Raw genomic sequence first — 14553 nt, 5'->3', positions numbered from 1 at the left:
TATTATACACTTTTCTCTTGAGGGATAATGGCAACCTGCTGTTCACGATCTGAGAATGCCTGCCAAACGCACCCCAGCCCATTCTTATTCTTCTGATTATTTCCGTCTCATGATCCGGATCCGCCGTCACTACCTGCCCTAAGTAGATGTATTCCCTTACGACTTCCAGTGCCTCGCTGCCTATTGTAAATTGCTGTTCTCTTCCGAGACTGTTAAACATTACTTTAGTTTTCTGCAGATTAATTTTTACACCCACTCTTCTGCTTTGCCTCTCTAGGTCAGTGAGCATGCATTGCAATTGGTCCCCTGAGTTACTAAGCAAGGCAATATCATCAGCGAATCGCAAGTTACTAAGGTATTCTCCATTAATTTTTATCCCCAATTCTTCCCAATCCAGGTCTCTGAATACCTCCGGTAAACACGCTGTGAATAGCATTGGAGAGATCGTATCTCCCTGCCTGACGCCTTTCTTTATTGGGATTTTGTTGCTTTCTTTATGGAGGACTACGGTGGCTGTGGAGCCGCTACACATATCTTTCAGTATTTTTACATACGGCTCGTCTACACCCTGATTCCGTAATGCCTCCATGACTGCTGAGGTTTCGACAGAATCAAACGCTTTCTCGTAATCAATGAAAGCTATATATAAGGGTTGGTTATATTCCGCACATTTCTCTATCACCTGATTGATAGTGTGAATATGTTCTATTGTTGAGTAGCCTTTACGGAATCCTGCCTGGTCCTTTGCTTGAGAGAAGTCTAAGGTGTTCCTGATTCTATTTGCGATTACCTTAGTAAATATTTTGTAGGCAACGGACAGTAAGCTGATCGGTCTATAATTTTCCAAGTCTTTGGCGTCCCCTTTCTTATGGATTAGGATTATGTTAGCGTTCTTCCAAGATTCCGGTACGCTCGACGTCATGAGGCATTGCGTATACAGGGTGGCCAGTTTCTCTAGAACAATCTGCCCACCATCCTTCAACAAATCTGCTGTTACCTGATCCTCCCCAGCTGCCTTCCCCCTTTGCATATCTCCCAAGGCTTTCTTTACTTCTTCCGGCGTTACCTTTGGGACTTCGAATTCCTCTAGACTATTTTCTCTTCCATTATCGTCGTGGGTGCCACTGGTACTGCATAAATCTCTATAGAACTCCTCAGCCACTTGAACTATCTCATCCATATTAGTAATGATATTGCCGGCTTTGTCTCTTAACGCATACATCTGATTCTTGCCAATTCCTAGTTTCTTCTTCACTGTTTTTAGGCTTCCGCCGTTCCTGAGAACATGTTCAATTCTATCCATATTATACTTCCTTATGGCAGCTGTCTTACGCTTGTTGATTAACTTCGAAAGTTCTGCCAGTTCTATTCTAGCTGTAGGGTTAGAGGCTTTCATACATTGGCGTTTCTTGATCAGATCTTTCGTCTCCTGCGATAGTTTACTGGTATCCTGCCTAACCGAGTTACCGCCGACTTCCATTGCACACTTCTTAATGATGCCCACAAGATTGTCGTTCATTGCTTCAACACTAAGGTCCTCTTCCTGAGTTAAAGCCGAATACCTGTTCTGTAGCTTGATCTGGAATTCCTCTATTTTCCCTCTTACCGCTAACTCATTGATCGGCGTCTTATGTACCAGTTTCTTCCGTTACCTCCTCAGGTCTAGGCTAATTCGAGTTCTTACCATCCTGTGGTCACTGCAGCGCACCTTGCCGAGCGCGTCCACATCCTGTATGATGCCAGGGTTAGCGCAGAGTATGAGATCTATCTCATTTCTAGTCTCGCCGTTCGGGCTCCTCTACGTCCACTTTCGGCTATCCCGCTTGCGGAAGAAAGTATTTATTATCCTCATATTATTCTGTTCCGCAAACTCTACTAATAACTCCCCCCTGCTATTCCTAGTGCCTATGCCATATTCCCCCACGGCCTTTTCTCCAGCCTGCTTCTTGCCTACCTTGGCATTAAAGTCGCCCATTAGTATAGTGTATTTAGTTTTCACTCTACCCATCGCCGATTCCACGTCTTCATAGAAGCTTTCGACTTCCTGGTCATCATGACTGGATGTAGGGGCGTAGACCTGTACAATCTTCATTTATACCTCTTATTAAGTTTAACGACAAGACCTGCCACCCTCTCGTTAATGCTATAGAATTCCTGTATGTTACCAGCTATATTCTTATTAATCAGGAATCCGACTCCTAGTTCTCCTCTTTCCGCTAAGCCACGGTAGCACAGGACGTGCCCGCTTTTTAGCACTGTATATGCTTCTTTTGGCCTCCTAACTTCACTGAGCCCTATTTATATCCCATTTACTGCCCTCTAATTCCTCCAATAGCACTGCTAGACTCGCCTCACTAGATAACGTTCTAGCGTTAAACGTTGCCAGGTTCATATTCCAATGGCGGCCTGTCCGGAGCCAGTGATTCTTAGCACCCTCTGCAGCGTCGCAGGTCTGACCGCCGCCGTGGTCAGTTGCTTCGCAGCTGCTGGGGACTGAGGGCCGAGGTTTGATTGTTGTGTTCATATAGGAGGTTGTGGCCAAGTGCTGCACCAGGGTGGCCAATCCTGCTCTGGTGAGGGAGTGCGTTACCGGTTCTGGTCACCGGGATCAGGCCACACTCCAGGCCTGTTTGTGCAATTTTATCAACACGCGGATTTCTTTTTTTTAATCCGGTGGAAAATTGCCGGCACTGGGATTCGAACCACGGACCTCTTGCACGCGAGGCGGGTGTTCTACCTCTACTCTGAGGGCTTCGGCCACGCTCAACAGTGTGGACGATGGCCTGCCGGAAGAGGCTACTATCGCCCTAGCATCGTACACGCTTAAACCATACCGGCGCCGGATCGACCCATCACAGTGGTCACTGCAGGACTTTGATAAAAGGGAGGGTGACACCCTACACACACCGCATGCTTACATCATTACATCCCACAGCGCTACACAGGGTACATATCGTCTGGATACCTGGACACGCATCTCTCTATGACAATGAACGCGCCAATGCGGTAGCCCGAGAGCTCGCTAACCGGGCGCCATTGGAAGAGCTGTCCAACCCAGACGAAACACCGACAGAACCACTCAACTACACTGAAACTCGACAATATTACACAGATAGCAGGAGACGCTCGCACCCACCCCTTAATTCCCTTAAGCGAGAAGATGCCGTCGCGTGGCGACAGCTTCAAACTAATTAATTTCTCTGCCTATTTTACCTTCACCTCTTCCACCCCACACAATATCCCTCATACTGTCCCTACGGTGGAGTAAAGCCCACAGTATGTCATTGCACCTGGGAGTGCCTACGCCCTCCGGCTTACTCCCATATTCCTTCACATTCACCGTCCTCCTGGGAGACTGCGCTGACCGGCTTAGCAACTACGGCTGATCCAGCGCGCACACGGAGTGGCACGAGCCAATGGGGCTCTGAACTAAGGCCTCTACCATACGTGCAATTCACCCCATCTCATTACAAATAAATGTCTTTCTCTCTGTCTCCCTCTCTCTCCAGGGAAGCACATCGCCCTCGCTTTGCCGAAGGCGCCTGCGGATTTCTATAGACCCACATACCCTGTGTCATTGTGTGCGTGTCAATATACATATACTATCAGGAGCCAACAAACAAACACCAAGGAAAACACAGGGAAAATTACTTGTACTGAAAAAAGTTTTATTAGCGGCTCCTTATGCAACGGGCACAGGGACCGGGAATGGCGAGGCAGCCCAAAGCACCGTCCAAAAACACGTCAGCAACCGGCAACGCGAGCAGAGCCGAGCCGCGCGTTGGCGATGCGGCGATACAGCGAGACGCGTTTTCTTCACAATCTGCCCTCAGACAAAAAGAGTCATCCTGGCGTCTTAAGAATCGGGAAGCAGAGTGTCATGGTAGGGCTTGAGACGCGAGACGTCCACACCGGCGCGAGTCGTCAGGTGGTGACAGTGAGAAATGAGAAAATTCACCGGGGATGTTCGCTCCAAGACTCGGTAAAGCCCTTCGTATTTTGGGACGAGTTTCGAGGAAACCCAGGGCATTTAAAAAGGGACTGACAGCCACACCAGAGAGCCTGGAGTGTAGGTTGTGTTTCGAAGCGAGTCGGTGCCGTTTCCTTTTTGGAGCTGCTGTTGCTGTGCCGTAAAGGTGCGCGCGAGTTGGCGGCATTCCTCAGCTTGACGGGTGACGTAGGACGTAGGTAGACACTCGGCGGCGTCAGGATGTTATGGAAGGAGCGTGTCGATGGTACGCATAGGCTCGCGACCATAGAGGAGGAAGGAAGGTGAAAATTAATAGTGGCCTGCATCGCACTATTGTACGTGAACGTGATGAGTGGAAGGATACGGTCCCAGTTATCATGATCAGATGCCATGTACATCGAGAGCATGACATCAAGTGTGCGGTTAAATGGCCCTAAGAGCCTATTAGTCTAGAGATGGTATGCCGTGCGTGTCCGATGAATAATGTGCAATTTCTAAAGGAAACCTTCGACGACTCCGGACACGAAGGTGCTACCTCTATCGCTGAGGAATTCTCGAGGTGCGCCGTATCGAAAGACGAAGTGACGTAGGATGAAAGAGGCTACATTGCGGGCGATAGCACTTGGTAAAGAAGCAGTTTCGTCGTAGCGTGTCAAATTGTCAACAGCAACTACGATCCACCGACTGCCGTCTGATGTCATAGGAAGCGGGCCGTATAGGTCAATGATAACGCGATCGAAGAGTGTGACAGGTCACGGGAGCGGCTGCAAGGCACCAGATGGCCGTATAGACGGCGATCTGCGGTGCTGACAGTCAAGACACCACCGAGCAAACTATTGTACAAAATATACATGCCACGCCAGTACTGGCGGTGGCGAATTCGTTCGTACGTCTTCAAAACTGCGGCGTGGCCACACTACAGATCGTTGTGGAAAGATATTTGTGATCTTCAGCTACGGAGAATCACCAGAAGCCACCTACGGCCTTTAGTTGCGTAATTGCGTTGGTGGAGCAGCTGGTCAGGAATGGCGAAATAACGGCTTGACCTTGGAGGGTTCGGGATACAGGGATGGTCGATGATCCAGATAAAAAGAAGCGATCCACGGATCACGACGCTGTGCGGTGTTAAAGGAGTCCATGTCGAAAGATGACACGTAGTTTGCACAAGTTGTTCCGAAAGCCGATACTGGAGGTAACGGTGAACGGGATAGGGCGCCTGCGTCTGAGTGTATGCGCCCGCTGCAGTATACGACCGGAATATCGTACCCTTGGATGCGTAGTGCCCAATGGGTTAGGCGTCCAGTGCGATCTTTCATTTTGGCAAGCCATCAAAGCGCGTGGTGATCTGTGACCAAGTCAAATGGCGCCCGTACAGGTATAGTACTTAGGTATGGTTGATGCTAAAGCCAAGCACTCTTTTTCGGTCACACTGTAATTAGCCTCAAGCTTCGTCAGCGTGCGACTCGTATAGGTGACTATGTATTCGGAATAGCCGGGCTTTCGTTGGGCGAGGAAGGCGCAAAGACGAACCCCGCTGGTGTATGTATGTACCTCAGTTGCAGCAGACGGGTCTAAATGGCGAAGAATAGGTGGAGAGGTGAGAAGACGACGCAGTGTAGCAAACGCGGAGTCGCATGCAGGGGACAGAGGTAGCCGTTACCGGGTAGAAGCTGAGTCAATGGAATCATGATCGACGCGAAATTCCGAACAAAGCGCCGGAAATATCAGCATAGCCTCACGAAGCTTCGGAGTTATTTGATATCAAGGTCTTAGGCTTCGGAAACTCAGCGACTGCTCGCAGCTTTGCAGGATCTGGCAGAACGCCGTGCTTGGACGCAACGTGGTGCCAGATGGTGAGCTCCCGAGCGGTGAAGCGCCACTTTTTGAGGTTCAGTTGGAGGCCAGCGTTCGTGTGACAGGTCAAAACATGTCTGGTGCGGAGCAGGTGAGTCAGAAAATCAGACGACAAAACCACGCCGTTGTGGAGGTAACCCAGACATACAGACCACATGAGTCCACGCAGCGTGTTGTACATGAGTCGTTAAAACGTGGAAGGGGCGTTGCAAAGCTCGAAAGGCATCCCGTTAAATTCATATAAGCCGTCAGGCGTAATGAATGTAGTTTTCTGGCGGTCGGCCGCAGCCATCGGCACCTGCTAGTAACCTGAACGCAAGTCGAGGAACGAGAAGAATTCTGCCCGTGAAGAATATTGAGGACGTGGTCGATGCGGCAGAAAGGAAAGACGTCTTTGCTTGTTACCTTATTTACTGACAATCGCCGACGCAAAGACAAATAGACCCGTCCTTCTTGTGAACGAGAACAACAGCAAGTGCTCAGGGACTGTGCGAAGGTTGAATAACGACATGGCGCCTGTGACACGACGCTCTTCGGCAGAGATGCGCTATGGTCGTTGAGCTAACAGCTGATGCGGACTGGTGTCAGTGTAGTGTAGCACTTCCGATGCGCGGCTGATTTGAGGTTGTGAAATGTCGAATGAACTTCTAAAGTGGTGTACGAGATCAGGAAGGTCGGCGCGCTCGGCAAGTGTGAGGGTATCGGCGATGGCACTCGACAACGTATCCCTGGACTTCTCCTCAAGCGCCTCAATCACGGATGGTTGGCCGGAGCCCACATCAAAAGGCTTTTCGAGGATGTCAACCAAAGACGAAGGGGCGAAGTGTTCCACGAAACCAAGGCATTCACCAACGAGCAACGTGATACGCGCACAGAGGGGACTTCAGAAGTATATATTGCTGCGGCTGCCGGCAATTTCAAGCGTTGCGAAGGGTAGTGGTAGAGCTTTACGGCTCATGAAGACGTAGGACGGCGTGAAGAGGACCATTGCATCAGTGATGACATCGCAGGATACGGGAACGAGTGCATAGGAGCCAGGCGGAATATCTGTGCCCTCGCGAACGACAAGTTTAGAAGGCTATCACGATCTTCATGCAATGAATGGTGCGTCCCTTAGAGGTGCAAATTACACGCGTGCTCAGTCGAGAACTGCTCTATGACGCGATAAGAACTCCAATCCGAGGGTGACGTTATGCGAGCAGGCGGGAACTATGCACTCGACGATACAAACAATGCCCTGAATAAGCACACGTACAGTACAGGCTGCGTAACGAGTGACGCGCTGCGCGCTTGCCATACGAAGTGACAGTCCAGAAAGCAGCGCGGTCACCTGGCACAGTGAACTGCACAGTTTCGTGGCTATGATAAAAACAGCTGTGCCGCTATTCACAAGAGCGAATGTAGGAACACCTTCTATATAAATTTCGACCATCTCAGCAGGACAGGCGCGAAGACTTAGACAGTTCGAGCGGGCGCAGTTCTTGCCTCTTAAACTGCGACGTTCAGTTTTCCTGGTCAAATGGTACGGGTCGCCGACGCATTCGCGAGATCGAGCGTCGGGGACCCGAGTGACGCGACGGAATTTCTGGGAAGTCAGCACGAGCATACAGCTGGGGGGAAGGAGCGCCGTATTGGTGGAAGGGCTGGCTGTCGTACTGGAACGGCCGAGAGGCGCCGCCGAACGCTTGAGGGCGGTGGCGGCAATATCGGGCGACGTGTCCAAGAGCGCAGCAGGAATAACAGCTGGGACGATTGTCAGGCGTCCTCCAAGGATTAGCTCTCGGTGCAGTCTAAAATGCAGCATGGGCTTCCGGTGGCAGAGGTTGAGAGTGGGTCGAGAAAGGCGCCGCCCGTGGCCTACATGGCATGGGCATACATGGCATGTAGACCTCCGCGATTACCTGATTAATGACATGGATGTGAAACATTGTAGAGTATTCCTGCACGAAGCCAGCCTGTTCCCTTGGTTGACTAAAGGCCAGTGTTGCCCTTCTTTTATTAGAGATTATTTTGGTGAATATTTTACACTATACTGGGAGCAAGCTAATTGGCCTATAATTTTGCAATTTTTTAGCGTCTTCCATTTTGTGGATTAGTATAATGTTATCATGATTCCAGTTTCGTGGCGCCCTTGAAGTCGATAGAAAGTTCGTATAAAGGGCCGCTAGTTTTTCAAGCATTATGTCTCCCCCAATCTTGATTAAATCGACGGTTATTCCATCTTCACCTGCCGCTTTTCCTGTTTCATGTATTGCAAGCCCCTTAGAACATCATCGCTACTTATAGGAGGAGCTTCTGTATCCTGTTCATTACTGTTTCCAATGGAGGTATCCTGACTCCTCTGGGTACTGTACAGGTCAGTATAGAATTATTCACCTGCTTTTACTATGGCTTCGAGACTGCTGATGATATTACCCTGCTTATCTTTCAGTGAATACATGTTGGTTTGTGCTATGCCAAGTTTAATTCCCACAGATATAAGGCCGCGACCCTTTTTTAGCACTTCTTCGCTTGTTCTCACGTTATGGTTTCGAATAACACTTATTTTCGGTTTGTTGATCAGTTGTGAGAGCTCCGCGAATTCTATCTTATCTCTTGAGTTGGACACTTTCATTTTTCGTCGTTTCTTTATCAGGTCCTTCGTTACCTGGGAGAGCTTGCCTACTGGTTGACTTGGTGCCTTGCCTCCAACTTCATTTGCGGCCTCTGAAAACAACCTAGTTACGGTTTCATTCATTAGCTTTATGTCATCATCATCTCTCTGTTCTAAGGCTGCATATTCGTTTGCAAGTATACCAGCCTGAATTTGTCTACTTTTACCCTTACTGCCGCTAGGCTGACCTGTTTCTTCTCGACCAATTTCGCTCTTCCTCTCTTCAAATTGAGGTAAATCCTAGCCCTCACTAACCTATGGTCACTGCCCTTTATTCTACCTATCATTTTCACATCCTGCACTATGCTGGTATCAGAAAAAAGTATGAAGTCAATTTCATCTATTGTTTTACCATTAGGGCTTTTCCAGGTCCACTTTCTGTTGCTACGCTTCCTAAAAAAGGTGTTCATTAGTCGAAGCTTATTCTTTTCTGCGAATTCTACCAGCATCTCACCTCTAGTGTTCCTATAATAGACGCCGTAGTTGCCAATTGCTTGTTCACCAGCCTGCTTTTCCCCCAATTTTGCATTCGTCACCCATTACTACAGCATCCTGAGTTTGCACTTTCCTCATCGCTAATTCTACATCTTCATAACATTTATCTACTTTCTCATCATCGTGACTGGGTGTTGGAGCGTAAGCTTGCACTACCTTTGATCTATACCGCTTATTAAGTTTCATTACGACGACAGCTACCCTCTCATTAATGCTGCAGAATTCGTCAATATTTCCCGCTATGTCCTTATGGATCAGGAATCCTACCCCGTATTGCTTCTTATCTAGGAGACCTCTATAGCAGAGGACATGTCCGCTATTCAGCAATGTATAAGCCTCACCAGTTCTTCTAATCTCACTAAAGCCGATGATAACCAAAAGAATGTCTGATAGTTCCTCAAAGAATCCTGCTAAGCTAGCCTCATTCGAGAGGCTTCGGGTGTTAAACGTTGCAAGGGTGAGTTGCCATTGGCGGCTTGTTCGGACCCAGAGATTCTTAGCACCCTCTGCTGCGTTACAGGTTTGACCGCTGCCTTGGTCAGGTGCTCCGCAGCTGCTGGGGACTGAGGGCCATTGGGTAATTGAGTTAGCCATTTGGGATGGGGTGGCCGAATACTCCACCAGGGAGGCCAATTCCTCTTCTGGTGAAGGAGTGTCTTGTTGAAGCTTTGTGGGCCTTCCTAATTTGGTTGTGCGTGGATTAGTATAGCCCCACTTGCTCTCGGCATCTTTTGCCGGTGACAGGCGTCACTCCAAGACTTCAGATGTAGTGCACTGAAGGAGGTGAATTTCAAGCTCACTATCGTAGAAAAAAAAAACTCTTATAGCGGGATTGGAACTTCCGACTATGGTAACCGAGCATTCGACATAGCTCAGTCAGATAATCCCACAGGCGGCGAGGCTACCTCCTGGCCGACAAGTAGAGCCACGAGGGCCCTACATTCCTAAAAACTTTGATTTATCCACGAGAGACGCGTTTTCCTGATCGCGATAGGTAATTCAATATAGAACGATTTCTAAACGATTCTGGCCTCGTAATTCCGGAATCGCACGTGCGCAGACGGCCGTGAAGTCGGCTAGGTAAACCCTACAGGCGTACCGACGACCGCACTTACGCAGGCGGCTAGGCGAAAACTATACAGCCGATTCCAACTCCCGTTAAAAATAATAGTTTCGTGCACGATGCGATCACTTCGAGTAATTCAGAGTCAGTTTTGTATATCTCAAATGCTATAAATCATGTTTGAAGTTTTCCGCGTAATAGGGACTTTGACAATCGCAGCAGGTGACACGGCATCGTGTTCCTCTATGGTTCTAACAACGTAGTTTCGGAGGCAGCCGCATGCATGCGGCCACGGACGCGGCTAGATATGCGATACATATTCGGCGAACTTGAACAATACTTGAATGTAGTGTGGAAAGAAAAAAGAAAATGAGAAGAAATAAAAGATTTCAGTGCTTACCGGCAATTTACTAGTCGCGTGTTGACGGCGGTACAACAAACCCACGGTCTCGTCTGCCTGGCTCAGGCCTCGGAGAAGTCTTTCCGAACGAGACGAAACTGACACTTAATGGCTGCCCAAGACTGAGGCGCCAAATGAGAGAAGCATGCCTAGGCAGAGACCTTCGCTCAAAGGGCAAATCCTCAGAGTAGGGAGACGGGCCGCTAACAATGGTGCTGAGCCGTGCGTAAGAAAAGCATCCCTGGAAGGCGGCCTTGCTCTATGGTTGGAATGCACCTATACGTCGCCTCCTTTAAGCTACAGTACATGCGTCTGCGATCGGTTAGACATTGTGTGTGCAGTTCGCGTGCGGAATCTATTAAAGTACCTTTTACCGCCACACATGCAATACTTGTAATCTTCGCTATGTCTCTAAATTTTCCGTGTATACATCTTTCCTTGGTTTTCATCTATTTGATGCCTCGTGACAATATGAACTCGAATGGAGTCAACTTACCTTTCTGTACAATGATCAGGACGAGGAAGTTTTGACATCGCCGCTTCTGTTATCTCTCTACACTGCAGCGCACCACCGTAACGCTGCGGGCACCATTTCTAAAATTATCTGTATATCAGAAGGTCTCCCGTACTTTAATAACATTAAGTTAGCGACAACGAGAGCGTACATACTTTTGTTAAAATGCGTATTTACATCACTTTCGCAAGATTTATGTCAGGAAGTATATACTGCTATAACGCAGCAGGAAAGGTGCGAATATGTGCCGTAAATTAGTTACAGGGCACCATCTCGACGTTGCTCAGTGATAGTTGCCGAAATTCGGGCAGCCTTTGGGAGTATCACTTTCGAACATCCTGTGCATTGGTACTCGGTGCACCGTGACTCTGAATGAAGAGGTACCGCAAAAACCGCTGTTGTGTGGCTACAGAGATCAGCTGTTTGACAAGATGTACCAAGCAGTTCAAGTGAACAAGCTGCTGCCCATTGAGTTAAGCTGGCGTATTGCGAGCAAATTATACAGACGGTCACAAGCCCCGAATTTCCTGGGCATAAAAATAGAACCAATGATTAACCTACGCTACCTGCTACTTAGTGGTGCAACATGAATGTAAGTACATTCAAGCCATGAACGTCTCACCTGTCATCAGCTGCGTTGTCCAACGAGATGATGTACTTGAGGGCAGGGTACCTGAAATAGTAAACGGGCTTTCTCGTTGTAATTTTTAAAAGAACAATACTATAGTAAATATTCACTCAGAGAGTACTTTCGGAAGGGGCTAGTCGAGTGTTTTTTTTAATTAAGGCTGTCATTGAGATTTCTCAATTCGCTATAGAAACGGCGTTTCTAGGCACATCTTTTTTTATTGGCTGAAAAGTTTCGTTGTGTTACTTAAGCGTAAAAGTATTCAGTGCCATTTCATTCCGTGATTGTGGATGACGAGGAAAGCTTCGCATGTGGGCCCTTTAATGGCGAACTGCCGATTGTTGTGCGTCAAACGCGGTACGGACATAAATGGCAGGCGAGGCGCGACTAGTCGCCCCTCCGCGATGTTGAGCCTCGGAAGATGATGACGGACCGGGGTGTATGCATACCCACGTATTATTTTAAAACGCGGCACGGCACCTTCCACTAACGAATCCGGTCACGTAGATTACACACGCACCTCACCGCAATTCCAGCGCACACACTGCTTCACAGTAGCCAAGGCGACCGTGCGTTGGTCGACGTCCCGCAGTGCAGTGATGGTTGTGAGGTCACTCGAATACCAGAAGCGGTCACACAACACAGGCCACACAAAGTTGGTTCCCCACAAACTCCCTCTGAAACTTGGCCGTTGCTCAGGTGAAACGTTCCAAGTTTGCGGGATCGGGGCCACATGGACAGTTCGCGTTTATGTCCGCCTCGCGGTCCTGGCGGGAAGCACGCTTACGAGAACGTCCCCACGGGAGAGTGGAAGGAAAGAGAAAGGATAGAGGCAAGTGTTTGGAACGCCAACAAAGCGAGGGCGGTTAGAACGCAGACATGGCCGACGCGGGTGAAAGCGTAGTATCTGTTCTTATCAGCTCAATATGTTATACGGGTGGTACTTGGACCTAAGATATTAAACTTACGTTTCCATCTCGACGGAGTGCTTAAAGGCTGTTTCACCTTTGCCGCGGGTCGGCCCGGTATTGCACTATCCTGGGGATCAGCCCATGTATTGGGAGAAATTCTGGGTCTACATGGCTCGATAGACGCACGCAATTTTTTGACGAACCAAGCCATATATACAGGTTCCCTGTAAAGAAAAGTGTGCTCAGAGAAGTTTTCTTCTACGCGAGTGGCAAGTCTAATAGTAGAAAATAAAACAATTGATATCTTCCACTAAATGTTTCAAGCGCTCACTCATGATCATGGCAACACAGCGGTTCCTCTGTATCAATTGTTTATGTTATCCTGCTCGACTGGTATGCTCTGCAAGAAAGAGTCGCGCCACTAGCGTGCGCCTCGTAGCCGGGTACACCTTGGCGTTGCAACGTCGTGCGCGGCACAATACCGGGCGGAAACTTTCTGTGGCAGTGCAGCCAACGATACGGAGCCGAGCCACACCTGTTTTGCTGCGCCCTTGCATGTAGTTCCCTGGTGAAATAATATTTATGATATACAGGTTAAATAAAAATATTGCAATAACTTGCACTTCTTTAACGCAGGATATTTGAATAATAAGGAAGGAAAACTTTGTCGTGTTGAAGAAATTTCGTTTCACGTTATTCCCTGCTTTGCGATTTTCAGGCGTCCATATCTCTTTTCCATTACTTTTACACAAGTATACCGTGCCCGGGTTGCCGCACGTGAACGTCGCCTGCTGACGTACGTCCACAGCGTCCTGTGATCCCAGCCGCCCGGCATCTGTGGCGAGATTTGTCGAAGGAAAAGCTCTCCATGCAGGCCAAGAATGTTGTGTACAGCGTATACGTACAATTACGCGAAAGCGACCTTCAGCTGCCTATCACAGACGCATGTCGGAACGTACTGTCTACCGAATTAAGCTCGACGTACATTCTGTCACCTTCAAGTCACCGAAGCGCCAACGGCCGCGTCTCCCTGCTGCACACACCAATGCCAGAACGGGAAGAACGTGACTGCAACTTCCCGACAGTTTCTCGCTAGCTGCTCTACGAAGAAAAGGGCCACCAGTGTTTAATACGAAATAAATTTCCGACAGCCTCGAAACTTGCTCGCGATGTGACCACTGATAGTGACATGCATATGCCTAAAATGTGTGCACGCACAATGAAAAGGCTGCTCAACGACACTGAGCTTTCCTTTCGCGCGGAAGAAAAACTCTGCTCTCCTCGAGAGAAACGACATCATCTTGTGGCGGCGGCCGTACCTGCGTACCATTCGGCCACTTTGCACCCAAAAGTGGTATGTGCGATAATCGGCCCCTTTTGCAAGTTTTATAGTGTATGGACGAATAAGGGATTTCTACCACCCCGTAAACCTTAACCTTTAATTGTTCCGCAAAAATATTTTTTTTCCGAGACGCAAAAGACACGAATTGCGTTTGGCTGTAATTGTTAGCGTAAAAAGTGGGTAGCGCCCAACTATCGCTCCTCACAGAAGCGCTGTGTGCACAAACGCAAGCGTTGCTGCTTGACAGTTTGGTACGTTGTTTATCCTAGCGGAGCAGACATTAAGGTTAGCGTTGCAAGTGGCGGCGTTTTTTGTGGCCGTATGTCGCGCGTCCACACATTTCGATGGTCGCTGTGCAGCTCACGTCAATCACCTGACCAGCGTTTGTACGCTGCGCAAGAATACTATGCTTCGCTTATTTCGTCTCACGAACATGCGGTGCCTGAATGTTGCCTAATCATAATACCTTAGCAGCGCCAGTTCACTCACTTCTTTGGCCGTCTTGAGAAAGTGCGAGCAGCGTATGCCTGGTAACATGATTCAATTCTTTTCGTTGTTTGTTTCTTTTTTGCAGACACATATACTACTTTCACGGAACTTGTGTCAACGTTGGACATACCAAGGAAAAGATCTGGGAGGACGTGAACGTCGTTGCACGCGAGGATGCTTTTCGGGAAGGCCTGACAACAGGCCTTCGCGCATCCCGCGGGAAGGGTGGCAGGC

At 48.7% G+C, this 14553-nt stretch overlaps 1 protein-coding gene and 1 pseudogene across 1 annotated transcript in view; one reads left to right on the top strand and one right to left on the bottom strand.

The window, feature by feature from the left end:
* Nucleotides 1-14553, bottom strand: part of LOC126523436 (medium-chain acyl-CoA ligase ACSF2, mitochondrial-like) — a 348233-nt gene that overhangs the window by 176602 nt on the left and 157078 nt on the right. Inside the window, exon 8 of the mRNA XM_050172050.3 lies at nt 11572-11622. Coding sequence (XP_050028007.1) covers nt 11572-11622 — 51 coding nt within the window. The remainder of the gene's footprint in view (nt 1-11571; nt 11623-14553) is intronic.
* On the top strand, nt 12457-12636 carry LOC126523796 (U2 spliceosomal RNA; annotated as a pseudogene).

The sequence above is a fragment of the Dermacentor andersoni genome, chromosome 6 (assembly GCF_023375885.2).
Source record: "Dermacentor andersoni chromosome 6, qqDerAnde1_hic_scaffold, whole genome shotgun sequence".
NCBI classification, from domain to species: Eukaryota; Metazoa; Arthropoda; class Arachnida; order Ixodida; family Ixodidae; genus Dermacentor; species Dermacentor andersoni.
Note: the sequence above shows the minus strand (reverse complement) of the source record. Positions and strands in the feature narration are given on the sequence as shown.